The sequence below is a fragment of the Gopherus evgoodei genome, chromosome 4 (assembly GCF_007399415.2).
Source record: "Gopherus evgoodei ecotype Sinaloan lineage chromosome 4, rGopEvg1_v1.p, whole genome shotgun sequence".
Classification (NCBI taxonomy): Eukaryota; Metazoa; Chordata; order Testudines; family Testudinidae; genus Gopherus; species Gopherus evgoodei.
In genome coordinates this window covers 78274006-78298262 of record NC_044325.1, presented here as the reverse complement: position 1 = coordinate 78298262, position 24257 = coordinate 78274006, and the positions used below count along the sequence as shown (strand labels likewise).

General features: G+C 47.2%; 1 protein-coding gene across 3 annotated transcripts in view; it reads right to left on the bottom strand.

Annotated features, from left to right (window-relative positions):
- TP53I11 (tumor protein p53 inducible protein 11) overlaps positions 1–24257 on the bottom strand; it is a 61918-nt gene that overhangs the window by 23211 nt on the left and 14450 nt on the right. For 2 of the 3 annotated variants that reach the window (XM_030559987.1, XM_030559985.1), the window contains exons 2-4: positions 8086–8249; positions 2190–2248; positions 386–434 (exon numbers count right to left, since the gene is read on the bottom strand). In XM_030559987.1, the coding sequence (XP_030415847.1) occupies positions 386–434; positions 2190–2248; positions 8086–8214 (237 nt within the window). In that variant the 5' untranslated portion in view covers positions 8215–8249. Of the gene's footprint in view, positions 1–385; positions 435–2189; positions 2249–8085; positions 8250–21723; positions 21952–24257 lie in introns of those variants that run through there. The other variant, XM_030559986.1, reaches the window with a different exon arrangement.

Here is a 24257-nt window from a genome sequence, read left to right as displayed (position 1 = left end):
GAGAGTGCAGACTGTACAACAGGGGTGCTCCATGTGTTTTGGGTCATGTGGGAGGGGTGGGATTAGAAAGGAATAGCGTACAAGATCTCCTCTGTGACTTGGACGCTTGGAATATAGTGTCCAAGACCCCTGCTGCCAACTGTGCTTTTATGAACCTGCTACTAGAGGCTGGGACTCAGGTGTTAGGAACAACCTGTCAGGGAAGCTGTTGGCAAAACCCCTTACAGGGAGACAGCTGATCACAGGCCAGGAAGAGAAAGTGGCAGCAGCTTTTGGAGGGTCGTGATGACAGAATAATCTTATAAGGCCATGGAGATTGCTAGGTCATGACTGCACGTTGGCAGCCCTGGGTTGGGCTCTTTCTGGGAACAGTTCTCTCACTTACCATGATGGCAACCCCAGAAAATATGATGGCAGAGACAAACTGCCAGACCCTGCATGGGAAGAAACACAAATTAGAAGCACAGAGATTCCCCACACCCTCATTCTTCCATCTGCCCAAGCAGGGTGGCCCCAGGTATATCCCAGAGGACACCCCCACCTAGGATATCAGGGAAAGGGAATTCAATTTGTGATCCTTTCTTTATGTGGATGGAGAGACTGTCTTTGAGTAGAAGCAGCCAGTATGGAATACAGTACCAAAGGGATTGGCTAGCTGGAACACGATCATTTTGGGGCATCTGACCAAGGAAGCCTTATGTACAAGTCAGCTGGGCATTTGGGGTCTGATTGATTTCAGTGGTGCACAATGGAGCAGGGACAGGTCTCCTTTGGGCATCAGTGCATAGGTTAATGGGCTGGGGTATTGCACATACAGTTTCTCCCCTTTCAACCACTCTTCTAGGCTTGTCTATAGTCACAAGGTTTGATTTAGTAGCCAATAAGGGCTGGGAACCCAACTGGACATTCCCATCAGCTATAGACCAGCCTAGAACCCCAGCACACCCAGCTCACCCCCAAACTCGTCAGCTCATACAGCCCCACTATTTCCCTTTACTCACTCAAGATTCCACCCTGGCCCATTTGGCAAACCTTTCCTACAAGACTCCGCACTTGTGCTTGTAGCCAACAGGCTGCATAGTCTCCCAAGTCCTTGTAGTCCCTTAGCCTTTGTGTCTTTGAAGAAGGAAACTTGCTCGTAGCTACCTAAAAAAGTTTCTACAGCTTAAAAAAAAAAAAAGCTCACAATCCTCTCATAACAGAGGCCTCAGCACACCTTGGGACACAAATTAGACTCAACTCATCCAGTCCACACCTGGGACACTGGCAGTATACAACTCTGTCTTGTGACAGCATTCCCAGGTCCAAAGCCAGCCCCAGAGGTTTCTCATCCCATGAGAGTCTCTCCCAGCACTGGCTCAGCAACTGCTCAAACGGCAGGGTTTGCCCCCTTGTACTGAAGAGGTACTATATCCACATTCAGATCTCAGAGATAACCACTGAGGCAGAGACCTAACATAAGAGCCCAGATGTTTAATGGCAGGGGCTCTGTTCTATAACACAGGGGAGATCCTCTTAGCCACCATACAAGAGTGTGAATCTTCACTCAACCCCCCCACCCCCACCCCAATTACACAGATGAGTGGCACCTATGCCCAGATCCTCAGAGGAATTTAGGTGCCTACCTCCTCTTGATTTCAATGGAAGTTAGATGCCTAGGTACTTCGGAGGATCTGCACTGCACAGGTGAGTGATACCTCCATATCACCACATAGAATACAACTAGGACAGGCCCATCAAAGAGGTAGGGATGTCACCATGCCTCACACAAGAGTAATATTCTACCCACCCAGCCCACACAGGGGACACAACCCACCCATTGGCAAAGGGGAAATCACCCCGTAAACCCTCTACTGCACAGGAGACATCCACACACATACAGCATGGGTGAGGAACCTGTCCATGTTCAGGGTCATCCTGAGAGTGCCTGTACAGCCACCTGGGCTCAGCCCATTAGCACAGGTGCCCTGTTATAAGAAGCATCTGCCTCCCTGACCATTTTATTGACCGGTAGCCCCAAGTGCCCCCTTCTGTGGCTAGCAAGGCTAAGAAGGATGCAAGGCTGCAAATGGGAGTGGGAAGAAGGCAGCAGCCCATGTAAATATTTAGGCCCAAGACCCTTAAATGTCACCAGCCTCATCCCAGCTGTACAGCCTGAGTGCTCAGACTCTCCATGGAAAAAAACTTACCTAAGCCCTAAGGGTTCCCGCACAGCAAATTTTATTTCATTGCCCAGGACTTGACTGATCTGAAATTCAAATGAGAACACATGGTGTCTGAACAGCCTATCCCCAAATTCCTGCAAACAAACAATCTCTGTCAGCCTGAAGAGAGGACACACATCCAACCCTATGGGGGGAAATCTTATCTCTGGGTGGAATCTCTTCTCCCTCATCTAGATCTGTTGGCCCCCTTTGGCAAGTTCCCAAAAGGTCATTATTTGGACCCCACCCTCTAAGGAAACTCCCTCCCTCCTCTCATTGGAATGAGGTGCAAGCTCTCTTCCCTCCAGCCTCTCCCCCTATGGAGATCTCCTCTTATGGGTGGGAGGGAGCAGCTGTCCTTTTACACAGATAGTGGCTGCTGGCTGTGGAGAAATATGCATGGGGCCATGATTCTCTAATATGTCCATTCTGTAAATGGATTCCTTCACTAGTAACAGACCCTCTCATGGATCCCACTCCCCTGGAAGTGTTCTATTCTGTAGACCATCAGGAAGCATCCTCTGACCACAGTTTAAGAGCCACTCTTCTAGGGGTACCCACAACCAGATACAGGGTATGGGGAGATGTACACCCTTAGGAATTATGGATTAATGCAGGGAGACAAGATCCTACCCATTCCCCCCACATTATCCCTATTCCCTCTGTGATTTCACAGCTTCACACTATCAAACTCTGGCAAACCCCAATAAAATAAAATTCTCTATGTCCCGGGCAGGATGGGAGCACAGCTGAGTACAGAATGGCAGCCATTTTTGCCTGCACAGTTACCAAGGTGCCTCCATCTCCAGAGGTGAAAATAAGTCTGTCCAGTCTGCTGTACTGGCAAGAGCCAGTATACCATTCTGGACCGCATGGGCTTCCATGGCTGAGATTTAAAGGGCTCAGAGCTCCCCGTGGCTGCAGGCAGCCCAGAGCCCTTTGAATCCCGGCCATGGCTCTGGGGCCTGGGCTGGGGCCAGGATTTAAAGGGCTTGGGGCTCTCCTCAGCAGCAGGAGCTCTAGGTCCTTTAAATCCCTGCCCCAGTCCGGCAAAGGTCAGGGTTCCCCCCTGTGGCCAGAGCCCCTGGGCCTTTAATTTGCCCCTGAGTCCCAGGGAGCTCCCAGCCACCTCTTCAGCTGAGAGCCCCTGGCTGATTTAAAGGCCCTGGGTCTCCCAGCCACAGCTGGTGCCCCAAGGCCTTTAAATCTTGAGAGGCCACACCTCTTCTGGATGAGACCACACCCTACTCAGGACTCCAGCAGTACTGGTAAGTCCTGTAAGTTACTTTCACCCCTGTCCATCTCACTCAAGGCTCCTCAGTCTTTTCCATACCATGCTGACCAAATTCCACCACTCACAAGCACACATCCTCAGATACATTCGATCCCCCAATGGGCCAGTTCCCATGAATTTCAAATGGGGTATCCTGACAATGGGGATGGCTGGTTTATGGGGTACTTCCAAACACCTGAGGAGCCAGTAGAAGTAAATGAGCACCAGCAGGAGACTGGAAGCAGAAGAGAGGCTGGTTACAGGTTGCCTAGTGTATCTCAGGGCTGGTCTACACTACGGGGGAAAAATCGATCTCAGATACACAACTTCAGCTACGTGAATAACGTAGCTGAAGTTGAAGTATCTAAGATTGAATTACTCACCATCCTCAAGGCACGCGATCGATGTCCGCGGCTCCCCATGTCGACTCCGCAACTCCGTTAGGGTTGGTGGCGTTCCGGAATCGATATAAGCACATTCGGGGATCGATATATCGTGTCTAGATGAGACGCGATATATCGATCCCCAAGCAATCGATTGCTACCCGCCGATATGGCGGGTAGTGAAGACGTAGCCTCAGATGTGAGGCATTTAGTCCCTTCTACTCTCCTGGGGATATCAAACTGTCTCTACTCTAGTGGGGATCCTGTTGGCAGGCAGCCATTTAGAAACAGAATAAATGCATGTCTCCATAGAGCCAAAGGTCACATTTCCTAAAGGGAATCTGTCAGATTGGTATCATCAGTCCCACTGGCATGGCTCCAGGGCCTGAAGCAGAGCAGGGAGCCAAAGTTCAGTAGTTTTAGGTCAACAGATATGGGGAGGGAGGAGAAAGAAAACCCAAAAAGGTTTCCATCTTGTTCCAGAGCTGATCGGGAGCCCAGCAAGGGATCATTTAGGAAATTAAAGAAGAACCACAGCAGAAAGGCCTCCTGTAGGCAACACAAGGCAACAGCAAAGGGGCACTATGCAGAGGAAAGAGAGACCTTTACCAAGCAAATGAGAACAAAGGTGACACAGGCAGCCCTGAGTAGCTTCCTTCCTGTCTCCAGCCAGCATTGTCAGCTGGGGAGGAAAAAACAGCTTTGTGTTCCATTCTATGTCATTTCCTGCATGTAGGGAAAGGCATGGGGGAGGCCCTCAGGGCCAGAGAGAGCTACTTACAGCTGAGACAAGTACTCCTTCCCCACCCTCAAGGGCCAGACTAGTCCCAGGTGGTGTTCAGGGACAACTCTCAGCAGGATAACAACGTTCCCAGGGAAGACTAGGCCAAGGTGGCCTTCCAGAAGAGCCCAAGCCAGTTATCTGGATCGGGGGTTTTTTGTTTTGTTTGAAAAAAGAAAAAACCCACAAGACTCCATTCAGCCATTTGCAACCCAATCCTCCATGGGCACCAGGAGCATCTTCTAAATAATCGCACCAATTTCTGAGGTATCTGCATCAGATTATGCCGAGTGGATTGACTGACTGTGCTGTGTGCATAAAGCACAAGCTCAAAGTCACCTAATGGCCCTCACAATAAAATTCCAGCAGTGGTTTAATAGTTTAAAGACAGTGTTCATATCCATTAATGTGAAAGCAGTTTACAGCCAGCCTTAGCACATCAGAAGAGCATAGTGCACAGTGCTTAAATTGCTTCTTTATTCTTGCCATGATAACGCATCTCCACGATTTGCAGAAGTCTGAGGAAAACAACCACAGCTTCTCCAGCTAAGTGGTTCTAGAAATTAAAGTAGAGGTGGAAGGGGCTCTGAGAGTGAGAGATCAGGGATCCCTTCCCATTATAGTGCAGCTGGCTGTCAGATATCAAGTTTCAGTTAGCATTTTGGGCACATCTCACCCCCCTGGTCAAGACTCTTTCCTTTTACATGCATAGATTTGTTTTCAGCCCCAGACAAACTTAATTACACATCTCTGCGCTGGACATACCAAGGCATCAGACTTTTTTTTGTAAATACCCAATTCCAAGGGATCTTTTCCTGTACAGGTTCCCACCCAAGGAAGTGTTGCCATTCTGCCTCAAGCATTGACAAATGCCCATTTCCTTCCTTGCTATGTCTCACAATGATTCCAAAATACACACTTTGAATTCAGTTTGCAAAATTAGAATCAGGAACTGGCTTTGATGGGCTGCGAGAGTCAATCCAATTCAGCTCTTCCAAAACAGAGGGTCATTTGTGAAGTTCAGAGCTGGGCTGAACTGTGAACACTGTCAAAGGTTTGGGTGTGTTTGTATCTGGGGTTTGATTTACACCTGCCTCTCACATTAATGAGCCTCAGCTGAGCAAGTCTGGATAGATATGACCAACGGAACAGGTCTTCCCTAGCCCCAACATTTTGAAAGTGGTTTAGGATAAAGGATCCAGGTACAATTAGAAGTGGACAATACTGAAAAAGTGACCTGATACTGTATGTCCTTCTCATCTCTAACTCCTAAGACTATGGGCCAGATACTCAACCACAACTACGTCTCCTTTGTGCAGCTCCAGTGACACTCCTAAAGGGGCAAGTTGGGGGTTCTTCTAATGGAGGGGAAGCTCCTAGTGATATAGAATTACCCAATGCCCCTTGACTTCCCCTCCATGTGTGGGGCATTCCAGGGCAAGCCTAGAAAGTGACAGAGGTGAGAAGGGGTGGGCAATGGAGTATTGCTCTGTCAATCCTGGACCAATGTTATGAGCCCTAGGGGGACCATTCCTGTGGCTGCTCTACTTATGTTGGGCTGATTCAGACCCATATGGCCCTGCTATCGGGGAGGTATCTTAAAGCCACCTGTGTCTCCCACACTCAGCATGAGCTCAACTGAAGATCAAGCCCCATGACTAATTCCTTCAAGCGACTGTCAATCCCTGTTCTTCAGTGTCCTGCAGTCTCTAGCATTTGCAATTCCCTGTCAAAAGCTTCTGTGTTATTGCTCTTACACAGGCACTGCTGACTATGGAGAACTCTTGTTTCTGTGTCTCTGTATAAGCAATACAATGTGCGTGTGTTCGCATGAGAGAGAGAGAGAGAGATGGTGACAGACAAAAAGAAAGATGACGCTCTGTGTGTATCTGCATGAGTGGGGAGAGGGGGGAAGAAGAGAAATGGATGGATGTTTGTGTCTGACTGTGTTCTCAAAGAGAATATAAACCACCCACAAAGTTATGTATATTCCCAAATTTATAAAGCATCATCTCCTCTAATAAGGTGAGAATAGCAGATTGAAACTCCAGGCCCTGCCGCCCCCAGAGGCCTGGCAATTCCACCCACGGCTGCGATTCTACTGTATGCCACACCAGATGTAGCTGCATCTCAGTTGCAAAGCACTTCCTGAAGGGCTTACTGCATCAAAGGACAGTGAAAGATTCAAATGGTCACCGAGCGCGGCTCCCACCCCACACACACACACACACACTCTCACTGCATCACTGGATGTGGGTTCCAGGGATTATTATGTTGCAAAGATAATATGCTGTGGTGATTTGAGTGATGGGCTATTCAAATCTTGCAGCTAAGCAGATGCTAGGATTTCAGGGATCCCAGCCTAGTTTTTAAAATCTGTTCTCTGCCTTTCAACATCTTTATTTTCCCATTTCCCCTCCCCTATACATACTTCTGTTGTCTGCCTCTTTTCTGCCCTCTTCATGTATTTTACTCCCCTCCCCTGTCCAACCCCCAATCACATTTCAGGTTGCTTCACTGATATGCTGTTATTTTACATTCACAGAAGTTTTTAGAAATAGGCATCCTTTCGCTTAGTCCCTTTCCACGGGACATGGACCAAGCCCCACTATCCAAACCAAACCAATCTTCCTCTCAGCTCAACTTGCGTTAGCTAGAGAGGTTTGAGCCTCAGAGTCCAAATCCCAATCCAGAATTTTGGTTTGGCCCATCCTGGAGACAGGCCCAAGCTGCATGTTTCATATTGGAATTTCCCCAAAGCTTAGGGTGTGTTTAGATGTGGGGGATTTTGCTTTGGGTTCCTTCCTACTACTGGTTTTTAATCTCAGGCAGGGGAAGAGAGCTGTCAGCTGAGCCTCATCCCATTATTTATCTGGTCTTTGCTATTCCTTGTTTTTTTGACCACTTCTCTGCAGTGAAAGGTCTCTTTAGTAATATTTTCATTTAGCTGCATGCCACAAAAGATTCCTGATGCAAAGCATCTCCCAACTTCTGATCTCCACAGGTCTCCCTGCAAGTCTTTATTACAGACCATTGCAAACATCTATCTTGCCCCAAAGAACATGGGGTTCAGAGATGGGTTGCCAAGTTGTTTCCCTACTGCCCTTTCCTCTTTCCCTTCCCCATCAACAACAGTTCAGCTCAAGTAAAAACTGCATGTTTGAGCCCCCAGCACTGCCTGGAACCAGTTTTCTCTTTGTGCTGAGAGATGTCAATGAGGGGCACAATGGGGGAGGGCAGTGCAAGTTTCCCAGTTCTCACTCTCCTCAGGGACACCCAATATCTGACCCATTGTAAGAGGCTCTTTCAATCCTCCTTTTCCCTGCTGTGGGGCAGACACCACCACCACCCATGCTGTCTCCCTGTTTAGGACCATCCAAGTTCCTCACCCCCATACACCCAGAATAGTGTTACGGTATCACAGTGCATGGAGGTGGTTCTTACCTTAGACCTATGAACTTCCCCATCATCATCTTCCCCTCCAACTCCCAAGATCTTCCGTGTCTTGAGTCGGCTCACCAGGTCCGTCTGGCTATGCTTCTTCATTAGAGGTGGGGGTTGCTTGGTTGCCATGGTGACTCACGTGCAGTTGCTGGCTTTGGAAGAAACTGAAAAGACAGAGGAAGTCAAAAGTGGCTGACAAGGAGCATCTCTCATGGGATTGGACCCCTTATGAGGGGCTAAGCATCCTCCCATCAAAGGGGCTAGAGACACTTAGCAGGATTGGGCCCAAAATTAGTTGGGTGTCCTCCATGGAGGAGAGTGGGGCATTGCTGTTCTCATGATAGGTCAGGCTAGATTTGTCCACAGCTGGACAGAGTCTTAGTTCATTTTGAACCAATGAGGACCATTTCTACTTATATGTTACCTCCATACCCATTTGAAAGAAAGCACCAGAAGTCAAAGAAGGGGAGGTTCTGTGGCTTTAACGTAGTTACTTTAGGGCTGGTGTCAGTGCCAGCCTGACAGTCTTGGGGACTGATGCCCCAGAACAAGTCAAGTACAGGCAGCAACACTGCAAACTGGCTTCCCCTCTAATTCCCTGACCAAGAGCAACTCCTTCCAGAGCCCAAGGAAGTTCCAACACCATGATCCATTCACTTGTTGGCCTCTCTGCCATGTCTGTGTGCAAGGAGCGCCACATGGCCCATTGTGTGGGTAGTTTTTTTTTAAAAATGTAGACACACGTCCTCACAGGAACAGAGACCCATCACCATTTCACACTGGTAACCTCCAGGGAGGTCCATTAAGGAATTCCAGACAAGAGAGCATTAGCAGCCACATTCTCTTCCCCTGCCATCCGCCAAGTTCCCTTTCTAACTGCATCAAAGACCCAAGGAAATTCTGTCCACAGAGAATGAATTCTACATTTTGATTTCCTCAGAAGCCACAAAAGTGGCTCAAAAACCATAGAAGAAACCTGTAGCATAAACATGCTTTTCATGGCTTCTCCAATTAAACCTCTGCTCCATGTGCTTTTATCTTCCTAATTAAGTGGGTGGAAGAGCTTTATCATCAGCTGGGAGCCTGTCTTCTCTCCAGATGAGAGAAGGAGGGGAAGCCCAGTCAATCCAAAACTTTCCATTGGGCTAGCTGGTACTAAGTGCTCTTAAAAAGGCTGCCTGCTGCTTCACTCATCTGACCCCTCTGGACTGATCATGAATAGACCACATTAACAATGTCCTAGGTATATCAGTCTTCTCTGAGATCTGAGGGCTGATGGCATAAATGAAGGACTATCTTTCTGTGATTTCTGAGGGGATCCCAGTGAGAATCTGTAAAGAGGATGGTAATGTAGAAGGCAGGGGTGCCTGAGCTTTGTTTAAGTGTCCATGGGGAGATGTGACAGACAGCTCTGGCAATGTGAGAGACCCTAGGACTTCACTTACCTGCTTTCTTTGATGCAAGTTTTCATCTTTAACAGACAGGCAAGGTAAAGACTATGGGGGCCAGAGGTCCCAGGATGCAGTGCTCCATCTGGATCTGTGTAGCACTGCATGCTGGGATGGATGGTATCTTCTAGCTTTTCCTCTATATTAAAAATGAGGACAGCCCCGAATTTTATAGAAAAAAAAACTAAAGAGATGCATTTGGCCTGTGATCCTCACTTAGTCCATCCTGATATAAAGTGATGTCTGAGGCAGACTGCAATCAGGAGTTTAGCATCTTCTCACAACAATTCCCAACCTAGAGGGCATTAAATTACTCTAGGGAAGCAGTTGGGTGTGACAAAAGCTGTGCGGCCCCATTTATTTACTTGCAGCATGGGGTATGGGGCAAATGGTAAGTAGCTCCTTGACAGCCATTCACCTTCCCTTCCTGCTTCTGCAGTGGGTCCTAATGCAGCCCATCCTTGGGAGCAACTCATGTGTAAGGGCCACTGTCCACCAATCTTCTCTTTCCTTGGCTGAACTGAGTCCCACAGCAGCACTCCCATAAAGCACTAGAGACGTAACCCCTCTTCCCCCCCCAAAAAACCAACACACACACCCCCCACCCCAAGACTGGAAGAAAGTCACACACACGGCAAGAGCTGCTCCAGCTGAAGATTGCTTGGCACTTTCTCAGATCAGACAGACCCCATCTTACTTTCCTTCAGTCCCTCTTGGCTTGGTCTAAAAACATTTTTTTTTCTGAACAGGCATGGGACTCTAATCTGACAAGTCCCTCGCTCAGGCCAGATTTTCCCATAGCGGTTCCATGCAAGTGGAATCTGTACTAGGGTATGTCTACACTGCAGCTGGGAAGTATGGTTCCCAGAGTGGGTAGACAGACATGCTAGCTTGAGCACAGCTAGCATGCTAAAAACAGCAGTGTGGCTATGCAGGCACAGGTGTCAGCTCAAACTAGCCACCCAGCTACATACCCGGGGGTTAGGTGGGTTTGGACTCTGGCAGCTAGCCCAAGCTGTCACAACCACACTGCTCTTTTAAGTGTGTTAGCTTCAGCAAACCTAGTGTCTGTCTACCCCTATTGGGACCTGTTGTGGAGACATAATCCTAGCATCAATAGGGTACAGGGCTTGAGATGAAATGTGTTAGCTGAGGGAAGCTATTCTGGTGTGGAGAAAACACTTCATTTGTTTTCACTTCATGCTATGCACAGAGTAAGCATTCACAGGGTAAGTTAGCACTGTAACATGGTCATGCTATAACAGGTTGTCAAGCCCTACAGCCGCACTGGTGCCATATCTGGCCATGACAAGCAGTATACAGTACCACAGCTCACTGGGCTGCTCCATGCTTTAGAGATTTAAAAGGGTTTGCTTGGTTCAGCCCAAAGCTGCACCAAGATTCAGGTACCTTCATACAGCCAGGTGGCTGTACAAGGATTCATGGAGTTTGTTAGTGGCCACTGAGAGGTTTTACTCATCTCCAGTGTTTGAACCTAGAGAAACTGACCTGCAAGCAGGAAGATGAGCAAAAGTAGATTGATAGCCTCTGGACTGGAAGTGGACTTATGGAAGGGATTGGAGGACCATCATATGTCTTGATTGTTGCAATTGTCAGTGTCACCTCAAGGGAGCAGTACACACTAACAGCTACCTGGGGGTCTGCCCTAGAGCTCAGCAAGTGGTGGTTACCTTGCCATATAGCACTACTGGCATAGAGATGTGGGTGGGAATGCAGAGCATGTTAAGGGGAAACCCATGGCTGAGCCTGAGTTAAGTGTGTAGTGAAGAAAAGCCATCAGCTGAATAGTGTTCTCTAGCAGGGCCTATGCTGGTGTCAGAACAAGAGCTGACACTGTTGCTCTGGTCTCACAATTCCCTAAGATTGCCAACTATTTCCATGACCCAAACCCACAGGATCCTGGGACAAATGTCATGGCTGACTCCTATACTCAAAAGGAATTAGTGAAATGGCTCTGACCAGACTCTTAGAATTCTTTCCATCTAAAGAGTTCTGCTGTTTATTTTCTTGCAAAAGAAGTGTCTGGAAAAGTACAATCCAAGGTTTTTGAGTTGTTGACTTGAATCCAGCTCCCTTCCATCATCCTTGGAAATAGCTGCAGTACAGCCAACTGCAGCTGCCAGAACCAAGAGATTTAGCCAGTGAGGAGATGGATATAGGAATAAGGATGCAGCCCCTTTTCCACACTGGAGCACAAGCCAGGCAGGTTAAAGCTAGAGACTAGGGAAGGAGTTTGCAGTAATGAACTCAAATTTTGCCCTCATATCAGATGCAAATTTTCCACACAAAATCTGAACTAAATCTGTGCCCAAAACTTGAGCTGATCCCAAACCTTCAAGTCTGACCCCAAACTAGTCCCCCAAAAATCAAAACCAAGGCTCCAAAAAGCTTGGCAAACATTTTTACTGTTCCCTCCCACACACAGTTTCTGCTACCTCTTCACTTCCTGGCTGGACACTGAAGCACAAGTAATAGTTTGCTCCCATGGATTTCCAAGTTGACTGGAATCAGGAAGCACCTGAAATTCCATTGGAAGGCCTGTTATCATGCTAGTCCGCTTTTCTGATCAAAGGCACTTGGCTCGGGCTAAAAAAGTATCTGGGCTGTCAAATGCTTCTCTTGCCCAAGGGGAATCTTAGGGCTGTTCATTCAGTGAGGGATGAAATGAGGCAAGGAGAGAAAGCAAGAGACTGAATGAGAAAGTCAAGACTCAGGGTTGTGGCTGGCTAGTAAAGAACAACCACACAAGGACTGGCTCAGTATGAAGTGTCTTGTGTTACTGGGGCTAATGCCTGAATCTTCACTTGACTTCTCCCTGAAACCTTCCCTCATAGTACTTGTCAGATAAGGCCAAACTGCCTCCTAGAAGGAAGAATGAGGCAATGACTTACTGAGGATGGGCTGGATGCCAGAATCTCTGGCACTGACTAATTAATGGCTGTTAACATTAATGTTAAGTGCCTAATTCCAGCTCCCCAAAGCAAGGGGAATCCAAAGTTGTGGTTTCCGCTCTGGGCCCTGTTGCCCTTAGGATAGGGCTAGGAATAGCAGAGAAAAGAGTTGTGCAGAACTCTATGGCCCAGCCTCTCAGACTGAGTATTGCTCTCCTCTGCAGAAGCAGAGCTGCACATTCAGCTGCAGGGATGGAACATTCATCTCCTTCAATATTTGCTGGGGTAGGGGGAAAGAAGTGGGGAAACTTGCTAAGAGACAATCTGCCGCAAGGAGAGGAATTGATCTAAGTAGCAGCATCCCCTGGCTTCCAAACTGGGGCTCATTGGCTGTAGTGGGAGAAAGGGATACACGGCTTGGGAGATTCATTCCACACAGCATCTCACCATACCACACTGGGGATAGAACACAGAGAAATAATGCTGATCCTGCCTCCTGCCCTATCCTTCTTTTCAGGCCAGAGAGTTCTGGTTTGTAATTCCCAACCCCCCCTTCCCCCCCCTTTTTTTTTTTTTAAAGTAAAGTAAGGGAGGATATTTGTTGCCTCATGGGAGTAACAGAGAAGTCAGAGGAGGGGCAGGGGTCAGGAGCGGCTCCAGACCCCAGCACACCAAGCACACGCTTGGGGCGGCAAGCCACGGGGGGCACTCTACCGGCACCGTGAGGGCGGCAGGCGAGCTGCCTTCGGCGGCTTGCCTGTGGAGGGTCCACTGGTCCCGTGGCTTCGGAGGACCTCCCGCAGGCATACCTGTGGAGGGTCCAAAGCCGCGGGATCAGCGTACCTTCCACAGGCAAGCCACTGAAGGCAGCCTGCCTGCTGTGCTTGGGGTGGCAAAATGCCTAGAGCCGCCCTTGGCACGGGTAGGACTACAATGGCTCAGGGGACTGAACATGTGATACGGAGCCTTTTGTCTCTCTCTAGAGCACCAGTTCCACTCTGACCAAAGGCCAATGATGATCAAAATTCACTTCCATCTGATGGCTGGTCAATGGCCTCCGTGAAATGAGTTGCTGGGTCTCAGTCCAATTCTTAGTGGAGGTTTGCTCACATCACCATTAGTATTACCCTGAGGCTGCTCTAAGGTATGCCAGGGACTAGCCAAATGCCAAGACAACATTAGAGTGCGCAGGTGAAATGTAAAGGTTACTTCAGGCCAGTTGTGTGCCTAGACTCCAACCCCGAAACACAGCTTTGGTCCTGTGCCTCATGATTCTTAGCTGGAAAAATGGAAAAAAAAAATTCCACTTCCCAGAGGTGATGTGATGTGAGAATGTGTGTGCGCGCGCCAGTCTCACACACACATTCTGCAACGGCTGCTCCAATTGAAGATTGCTTAGCACCTTCTCAGATCAGATGGCAAGAGCAAACGAGACAAATGCCCACTTCTCCCCACACAAGTGGGGTGTGAAGGAATGAGCAGGGGGGCGAATGGCAATGCCAGCCCAGTCATGGGGGGAAGACAGGGCTCCAGTGAGCAGTGACAACAGCCCCATGCAGGGATGCGGGGAATGCTTCGATGAGCAGCTTAGGCCAGCCCCACACTGTGTCCTGTTTTCCCTTTGGGAGAGATGGTCACCATAGTCTAAGATGGTCACCCTAGGGTCCACCCCTGCACCCCTCTTGCCTGCTCTACTCCTTCCTCCCAGCCTAATTGTCCCTTCCAGCACTCACTCAGCTGAGCTTTGGAACTGAAGAGGCAAAGCTATTAGGAAGGAGAATGAAGCTTGAATGTGTGAGGGTCTTGGAAACCAAATCTGTACTCGGACCACACAGGCTTGGAGGGTGTATATTGAATGATGTAGAGATGAAAAGTCCTCTGTTTAGCCACAGAACAGGTACACATCAGACAGCAGCAGGACAAACTTTCCCCTTAAACTCCAAACACAGTCACTCAGTCAGTCTCCCTCCCCGTCTACCCCCAGGCATTACCTTACCGGAAAGGCACAATTCTAGGAATGAGAGGGACATTGAGTCTCCAAGGCACATTCAGCCTTGACCTAACGAAACCTTCAAGTACTGAGGTAACGCCAGGACATCCTGGACCTCCTTGATCCTGCTACATTGCCTTGATGTCCCTTTGTCTCAGCAGCATGTCCAAGTCAGTTCCAAAATCCCCCTCTCCATGAGCCCACCACATCTCCCAGAGCTCATTCAAAACACTATTAGAAAGGAAGCTCTGCAGCCTATGCCCCATTATCCCACAAGACCCCCACAGTAACACCTCCCCAGTGTTACCCATGTATCTCATAACATTTCCACTAAGGGCTACAATGACATGAAATGCATTTGAGCTAGAGTCTCTAGAGGAGCATTATTAATCCATCTTGTCCCCAATATGGACATTTCTCCTACCTGGCAGACCCAGGCTGGTCAAAACAAGATTTTTATCTGGCTCTGGTATTGGCAAATCAGCATGGGGAATCCCAACACAGTAAGCATCCCATTAGTAAAAGGCTGCCTGGGAACTTCTGCACGCTATGTGCTTTTATAAAGCACTTGACAAATATTAGCTAATTAATGCTCAGTGCACCCTTTGGAGGTAAGTACTTATCCCAGTTTGCAGATGGGAAAACTGAAGCATAGAGAAACAAAGGGTATGGCTACACTTGACATTTCAAAGCGCTGCCGCAGCAGCGGTTTGAAGTGTGAGTGTGGTCGGAGCGCCAGCGCTGGGAGAGAGCTCTCCCAGCGCTGCACGTAAACCACATCCTCTACAGGTGTAGCTTGCAGCGCTGGGAGCCGCGCTCCCAGCGCTGCGGCACTGATTACACTGAGGCTTTACAGCGCTGTATCTTGCAGCGCTCAGGGGGGGTGTTTTTTTCACACCCCTGAGCGCGAAAGTTGCAGCGCTGTAAAGCGCCAGTGTAGCCAAGGCCAAAAGTTACTTGCTTTAAGGTCACACAATGAGTCAGAGCCAGAGCTGAAATTAAAACTAAGATGTACTGACTCCTAGCCCTATGGCCTGTCCACTAGACCCTGGACCATATGCTTTGCATTTCTACTTGCTTTTACCATTCGTGCACTAAATCTTCGCTCAGCCCATCTGAAGCATCTCAATGGCATGATAAAAAGCTTCTCTGACACAGAAAAGGAATATAAGATACCCAAAATGCAAAGCCATTTCTCCCTGGTACAAAGCCAGCATGGCATTCTGTCTACAAATAGCTCAAAAGGGAAGAACAGACAACAACGCTTTTATTTCTTTGAGGGATAACATCATGCTGCCATTGGTAGGTAGATCAGCTTCATTTTCATTTTAACCTGGGGAACTGGATGAATCAGGGGAATGGAATATGGATCCTTTAGCTTCTAGGTTGTCAGTGGAGAACTGACTTATCAGCAGTCACCAAGTTGTCAGATAGCTGCTCAGTGGCCTCTGTGAAATGAGCTTGGCAGTCTCAGTCTGATTCCTAAGGTACAGGATTCTCTGTCTCAAGGAGCTCTAACTGGTCCCCTTGTTGACACTCTCAGCGAAGGAGCCAGGAGCTGAATGGGCCATGAGTCTGAACTCTGTTCTCTAAGTGCTCGAGATGGCCCTTCTCCAGTGTGGTATTTCCATTTGATACACTTCATAGATTCTATGGCTGGAAGGGACCTTGAGAGGTCATAGAGTCCAGTCCCTGCCCTCATAGCAGGACCAAATACTGTCCAGATCATCCCGGATACACATTTATCTAACCTACTCTTAAGTATCTCCAGAGATGAAGATTCCACAACCTCTCTAGGCAATGTATTCCAGCGTTTAGCCACTCTGACAGCTAGGAACTTTTTCCTAATGTCCAACCTAACCTCTCTTGCTGCAGTTTAAGCCCATTGCTTCTTGTTCTAGCCTTAGAGGCTAAGGTGAACAAGTTTTCTCCCTCCTCCTTACACCATCCTTTAGGATACTTGAAAACTGCTATCATGTCCCTTCTCAGTCTTCTCTTTTCCAAACTAAACAAACCCAATTCTTTCAGCCTTCCTTCATAGGTCATGTTCTCAAGACCTTTAATCATTCTTGTTGCTCTTCTCTGGACCCTCTCCAATTTCTCCACATCTTTCTTGAAATGCAGTGCCCAGAACTGGGCACAATACTCCAGTTGAGGCCTAACCAGAGCAGAGTAGAGCGGAAGAATGACTTCATGTCTTGCTCACAACACACTTGTTACTGCATCCCAGATTCATGTTTGCTTTTTTTGCAATAGCATCACACTGTTGACTCATATTTAGCTTGTAGTCCACTATAACCCCTAGATCCCTTTCTGCCATACTCCTTCCTAGACCGTCTCTTCCCATTCTATATGTGTGAAACTGATTGCTCCACTTAGGAAGTAACACTTTGCATTTGTCTTTGTTAAACGTCATCCTGTTTACCTCAGACCATTTCTCCAATTTGTCCAGATCATTTTGAATTATGACCGTATCCTCCAAAGCAGTTGTAATCCCTCCCAGTTTGGTATAATCTGCAAATTTAATAAGCATACTTTCTAGGCCAATATCTAAGTCACTGCTGAAGATATTGAACAGAGTCGGTCCCAAAACAGACCCCTGCACAACCCCACTTGTTATACCTTTCCAGCAGGATTGGAAACCATTAATATTCTCTTTCAAAGATTCCACAATGGGCACATTTCTGGTACCTGGATACCATGGTGACAGGCAGATTAGACCGATCGATGAGATAATTGAGAGACAGATCTGTCACAAACTTGTTGGAATTAGTATTTCAGAACTACAGGCTATGTGATCATTTCTTTTTTATTGTGATTTAATGTCTTAGAGGTACTCCCAGGTCCTTCTTCAGGCATCAGCCTCAACACACCTAAGTCAGCTGCCTACCATCTCTATACAAAGAAAGCTGCCATAGTGCATTCCCTCTCATGGGGAGGGAACATGGATGGTGATATAGAGATCACCTCAATCTCTAATGAAGATGTGCAAGGTAGATTCTCCCAAATGGTGCATAGCACCTGTATTATACCTGGCTCACATAAATGGGACTAATGCCTACAGCTTTTCTTTTGTTGCCTCTTCTTGTAAGGCCTCACAGACAGTAATTCACTTGTCCAGCTCCTCCGCTGCCTTTCCCAGGCTCTGGCTGTCCCTTCTCTAGTGTACAGCAACCATGGGAATGGCCACGTTTAGGGCAGGTTGCTCCACACACTGAAGGCTAATCAGCATGGCTATGCTGGCTTCAAAAGGGACCGATAGGGCTTGGAAGCACGGGGTGACCAAAGGTAAGTTTGGGAGAGAGGTGCAGGATTAGGATTTATTATACTCTAACAACAAGATATATTGTAAAGAGAAAAGGGGATAGATCACTTGATAACAGTCCTGCTCTGTTCATTCCCTCTGAAGCACCTGGCATTGGCCCCAGTCAGAAAAATGGGCACTGGCCTAACCCACTGTGGCTGTTCTTATCATTAAAAAGATTTCAGACCACAGCAAACATGTTCCCCCCATAATACTTGAGTGCCTCACAGTTGTTAGTGTATTTATCCTCACAGCACCCCTAGGAGATAGGGAAGTGCTATTATATCATTTTACAGATAGGAAACTGAGGCAGAGAGACTACATGCCTTTCCCACACTCTCACAGGAAGTGGATCTGGGTCTCCTAAACCCCAGGCTAATGCCCTAACCACCATCTCTCTGGCATGGCAATCCACTGGAGATGCCAGAGAAACAGTCAGTTCCAAATCCCCTCTCTGATTTGAACTAAACCCTCTCCCTGGTTTCTTTGGCTGTGTCTTTACTGCAAAAAAGGTTTGTTTAGAGGGGCGGGGGGTTGGTTTTACAGTGGGATGGCTAATGTAGGCTGGCAATTCCACTTTAAAATCCTAGTGGAGACAAGGCCTGGGTTGTTTTTACCGGAAGGTAGTGAGGTGAACTCAGCACTCTACTTCTGCCTAGTTTACATAGCAGTGAAGTTACAGGGTCTTGACACCACTAAGAGTTACAATGGGATAGCCAATCTGCATTAGTTATCCTGGGGTAGAGAAGCACCTTTTTTAGGAAAAACCTTAAGTGGCAACTTAAATATGTTGCAGTGGATGGGACTGAGAGATCTGAGCTGAGATTTCCCTCCTGTCTATTGATCTGTTGATTGCTCTGCCTTCAGCAGACCAAGCCAGGGTATCACTTACTATGCACCCCCACAGGTGTGCCTTGTGGCCCAGTTGCAGCACATGGAACACCACACTCTGGACAATTGCGTAGCTGTTCCTGGGATTCATGCTTTCTGAACTGCATACCCTTCCTAAGAGGGGCCACTCTTTCCAAGCTGTCTCTGCAGGTGAGCATGTCCCAGATAGGGTAACCAGACAGCAAGTGTAAAAAAAATCAGGACAGGGATGGGGGAGTAATAGGAGCCTATATAAGAAAAGACCCCCAAAAATCAGGACAGCTGGTCACCCTAGTCCTAGAGATCCAGAGAAATGAAATCAGATCCAGTTTGAACAGGAGCAACCTTTAGGGTTGGGGAAAATAACTCTCAAACATTACAGGACTCTATAGTGTGACTGCAGTGGTAGTACAGGATCAGTCTGCAATTCACATACAGTAAGAACTGGAGACAACAGCATTCCTCTCCTGTAACACAGGCGGCGCATATGGCATTCTTCTCCCACAGTGACAACAGGCCTTTGAATGGAGGAAGGAGCCCACGATACTGTCAAGAATCTCTCATGCCTGAGAGTCAAGGTGGGTGAGGTAATGTTTTTTATTGGACCAACTTCTGTTGGTGAAGAAGGCAAACTTTCCAGCTACACAGAGCTCTTCTTCAGGCCCTGCCAGAATGTCATTCCCTACAGTGGTGTAGGCCAGGGTTCTCAAAACTTCATTGCACCACAACCCCCTTTGACAACAAAAATTACTATATGACCCCAGGAGGAGGTCACAAAGCTGAAGCTGGAGCCCTGCCACACCGGGCCGCAGCTCAAGGGGCTTCAACCCTGGATGAGGGGGCCTGTAGTCTGAGCCCCACCACCCAGGGTGGAAGGCCTTGGGCTCTGGTAGGTGGTGGGGCTTGGACTTCAGCTTCAGCCCCGGGAAGTGGGCCTCAGGCTTTGGCCCCAGACCCTAGCAAGTCTGACAACAGCCCTGGCAACCCCGTTAAACAGGATTGTGACCCACTTTGGGGGCCTGACCCACAGTTTGAGAAGTGCTGGTGTAGGCAGTACTGTGTACAATGGGTGACTCAAAAGGAGAGAACTGGAGTGGTTTGTGCCTTTCTTAAGAGCACACTGGAAGAAGCTGCTAGTTAAATCCCAACAAGGAGGGTGATGGGTCTTCATTCTTTGATGTACTTTGTAAGAGGAAGCTCCTCTTAAGGCACAATCTGGTGGGCATCAAGTCAAACTTACTTTGTGCTGCTTGAGCCCCAGTGAAACAGCTAGCATGGAGCCCTGTTATTGTCAGGTAAGCACTATAGGATCTGTATAAACTAGGGACGGTCATCTCTTCAGGAAGCTTTAGAAAAATAAAATGCAAGGTGCTTCTCCTCACTTCTGAAGTCACCTCTCCTCTCTCCTTACACCCTGCTTTCCATGCAGGCTCCTAGCTATGATTTCAGCCAGCACTCAACACCAGAACACACTGTTCCCTGCACAACTTGCACTCTCATCTAAAATCCTTTCTCCCCTACACCCTCCGTGTACCACCCATGCTCCCATGGATCCTTTGCTCCTTTCACTTCCCACAGAGTCTTTCCTGCGCTCATGCTCCCCAGTAGAGCTACATGGTCATTTGCACATATCATCGCTTTATAATTTGCTGCAAAAAATCCCCTATGGGAGGAAAGCAGCAGAGAATGAATGCATCATCATTCCTATTATTAGCAAAGCCAATGCACACTGCCACCTCCTTAGAAAAAGCACGGAGAACTTTGCAGAGACAGTGCTGTAGTGAGGTTGCCGTAATATTCATGCTTGTTGCCAGGGGCCTTCGAAGGTGCAAAATTGCTGGTGCACAGAACTACCCAAACTACTCCCCCTCCTGGCATTCTTCCTGCCGGGGGGGGGCCTCCTATGGGGCCATAGCCCAGGCATGTATTGCCTTGGGTGTCCCTCCAAACAGCTGGGGGGGGCGGGGAGGAAGAGGAGAGAAAGAGGAGGGAAGGAAAGTGAAAGCAACTAGAGGAATGGGGTTAGGGCTGGGCAACAAGATAGGGCCAAGAACACTGCAGAAGTGGAAGGGACATAGGGGGAATATCCTATCTACACATCTCTAACTGACATCAATTTCAGGCTGTGAAATCGTTTTGAGAGAGACAAATTCAATTTTAAAAAAGCCATGGGAAGGAATTTCCCCACAGAATAAAAGTCCCCAACAGTCTGTCCAGGCACTTATGGGAAAAGATGGCCAAAGCCCCAGGTTCAGGGAGTCATTTTTTCCCACCCCCTGGAGGGGAAGCTATTTGATCTCAGTGTTATTGCTTGCTTGCTTATTTGTAGTCTTGCTCCCTTAGCTCCAAGCTGGGTATTTCAAATCCATTTTCCTTGTTGCAGCAGCTGGGGGATGTGTCCTGGCTCAGGGATTTTATCTTCCAAGGGTTTCAGCTTTCTTATGAGGGGAGCCAGGAAGTTTCCTTCTGATTCTTTCTTACATTTAGCGTGAAAAGCTTTTCAACTTCTGATTTTTTTTCCCAAAAGGTGTTACATTTCCCCAATATGAGTTAAAAAGCTGTCAGTTTTATTAGTGTCCTTAAATATGAGCTATAATTAAACATAGCACCCACGCTGCTACATGGCTGATAATTGCCACCTGCAATGATGTGACAAGCCTTCCAAAGATAGGAAAGGCATCTGTGTCCTGAACAAACACTTTGTTGCATCTTATATCAGCTTTGCTGACCATGCTGTGTCATAGGTTGCACGTGCTCTGCCACATACACACAGGCGGTCACATAACACATGCTGTCAGACATTTCATACAGTTTAGTCAGTGTACACGTTTTGCCACACCTTACTCATGCTGACACACACCATGACACATTGTTAATGCTCAATCACGCCTGACAATATACATGCACATGCAATCACACACACCATACATGCTCTGCCACAGCAACTTGCTTTTCAGAAAGATTGCCTGAATGCCCCTTGCTACAGTCGAGTGTTTTAACTGTTATATAAAGTATACAAGATGCAGTCTGCCAATTCAGTGGCTCCAATTTCTAAGTCTTATTTTCATAAGGCACTCAATTCCCTTCCATTTCTTCCACTAATAAAAATGGTACCTTTTAGCACCGAGCCCACTGCAGCAATCCATCAGCAAGGAACTACTGTAGATCTGATGAGTCAAACTGCATTGCCAGTTTCAAAGTAGCTCTAGAATCTGGAGCATCACTTTAATAATTGATTGGACTGCCATGCCAAACAGCACAGGGATAACTGCCTCTCTTGATCCATCAGGCTTGGACTGGGAACTCATACATGGACTGTAAGTCTCCAGAGTTGCTAACAGATGATGATAGCGAGAGACAGGTGGGATACAAGCTTCCCTCATGCAAAAATGCATTTAAAATATACTTCTCTCCAGATATACTGAGTGGTAATTAGATGACTCAGGTGTCATTAGCAGAATGCTCTAAGCGACAGTGTTCCCCAGGGCACTAGGGAGGGGAGGAGAAAGGAAGAAAATAATGGAGTTTTCAGTGCACATGCTCTTCTCCTTTAAGAGCACTGAAAGGGCACGGGATGTGTTCCTCTTTCATTTGTTTCCCACCTAGCCCTGCTGTGTGTTCCTAGAGTACATTCCTGGAATCTTAACATACCACCTGTCCTGCAGGAGATTTCTGTTAAGTACACCACACATTTCTTACAGTATAAGAAGAATTTTAAAAGGGCCAGGACTGTAATCCATCAAAATTCACTGAGAGGGTCCTTTCAGTTCTGCAGAAGAATCTAATATTGTCCAACATTTTGTCTTCTCATTTTAGGGAATACATAGGGTCAAATTCAAAGGAATAGCAGGGCAAGATACCCATCACAGGTATCTTTAAGGAGAGTTGGGCTCAACCTCACCTGTAATAGATCAGCTACACACCCACCCTCCCAAACTGATCTTGACCAGCTCAGGATTAGATGGTCTGGGTCAATAATTGGGTGCAGCTGGGAAGGAGCTGAGCCATGTCCCTAAAAGGCTGGGAGAACTGACTGGCCTTGAAAGGAGAGAAGAGGAGGCAGGCAGAGAGACAGTCTAGGGGAAGGATGCCAAGAAAGAAGCCTTGAGGGTCAGTAGGCTGGGAGGCAGGGCTCTGTAGAAAATGGGGAAGAATTCTGCAGACAACTGAGCCCAGGAAAGGTAGTAGAGTTTGTTTCCTTGTTTTGGACTTTGGGAGAGAGAAACTTAAGAAAAGCCCAGGTGGGCTGGAAGACCTTGTGTTTGTTACCTTTAACTCATCCAAAAACAATGTCGTCAAACATTAGTTCTACCACCTTCTAGCATACCCAATGAGCAACATGGCTGGAAGACCAAGTTACCCTTCCTGACCACTAAGGCTTGAAGGTGGAATGGGGTGCCATTGCTGCAGTAGCAGGTCTTGCCATGAGAGGATGATTCTAGAATGGTGAGTCCTGTCACAATAACCTTTTAAAAAATTCCATAGAAAAAGTGTGAAACAGGGTATTAACAGTATTGTAGCTGTTTGCTTCATTATTGGAAAAGGTTGAGAACTCATTTTACAGTTGGTAGCCTCAAACCTCATTTGTTTTCGCCTTCTGTGACCTGAAAACAATCCAGTTTTCTTTCTTGAATTTATATCCCAGAATCCTTTATGCCCCATTTCCTAGAGTACTTTGTAGTTTTCAATTAAAAAAACAAAACACATGCCACTGGTGCAGAGGGCTCAGTTCACTGAGCCACGTGCTAAGTCTATTCACTGCATATACATATTGATAATTTCACATTAAGTATAATTGATGCATTCTTATGAAGTTTTGACTTGTATATCTAGCTATAGACAAAGCTAATTATCACTGGCTTCCAACATTCAGAAAGCTTTCTGGTTATGAAGGAAGACTAGAAAAAAAATTCTGATCTACCCTGGGGTCACCACCAACACTGAGGACACTTGCTTAAGTGACACTACAATATTCTAAAAGGTATTCTCAGGTTCACTCTCTTTAAATGCATCATTCTCCCATTTTTTCTACCTCTAAACGGAAAGAGCTCTAGTGATATTTACAAAGGCTTGCCACTTCATAAACACTGAATTGTGATCATCACTCTCCCATGTGTGGCCAAGGGTGTGTTCTGGCCCAAAAAATTGGGCCGAGGGAGTAAAAGTTTAACCAAAGTGTTACAAGGGTCAAGCTTGGTTGCCCTTTTAGCCCTCAAAGCCACAGGACTCCACCAAAACAAGTTGATTTCACTTAAGTGTCCATGCTGATTTTGCATCATACCATCAGAGGCTCTCAACCTTTCCAGTCTACTATATCCTTTCTGGAGTCTGATTTGTCTTGCATAGCTCCACTTTTCACCTGACTTAAGCTACTTGCTTACAAAAAGTGTCACAGCAATTTTTCAGTAATAGCATGCTTTCTCTCATTTTTACCATACAAAATAAATTGATTAGAATATAAATACTGTACTTGTACTGCAGTGCATTGTATATGGAGCAGTATAAACAAGTCATTGTCTGTATGAAATTTTAGTTTGTACTGACTTTGCTAGTGCTTTTTATGTAGCCTGTTGTAAAACTAGGCAAATATCTAGATGAGTTGATGTAGATCCTGGAAGACACCTGAGTACCCCCAGGGGTACACGTAC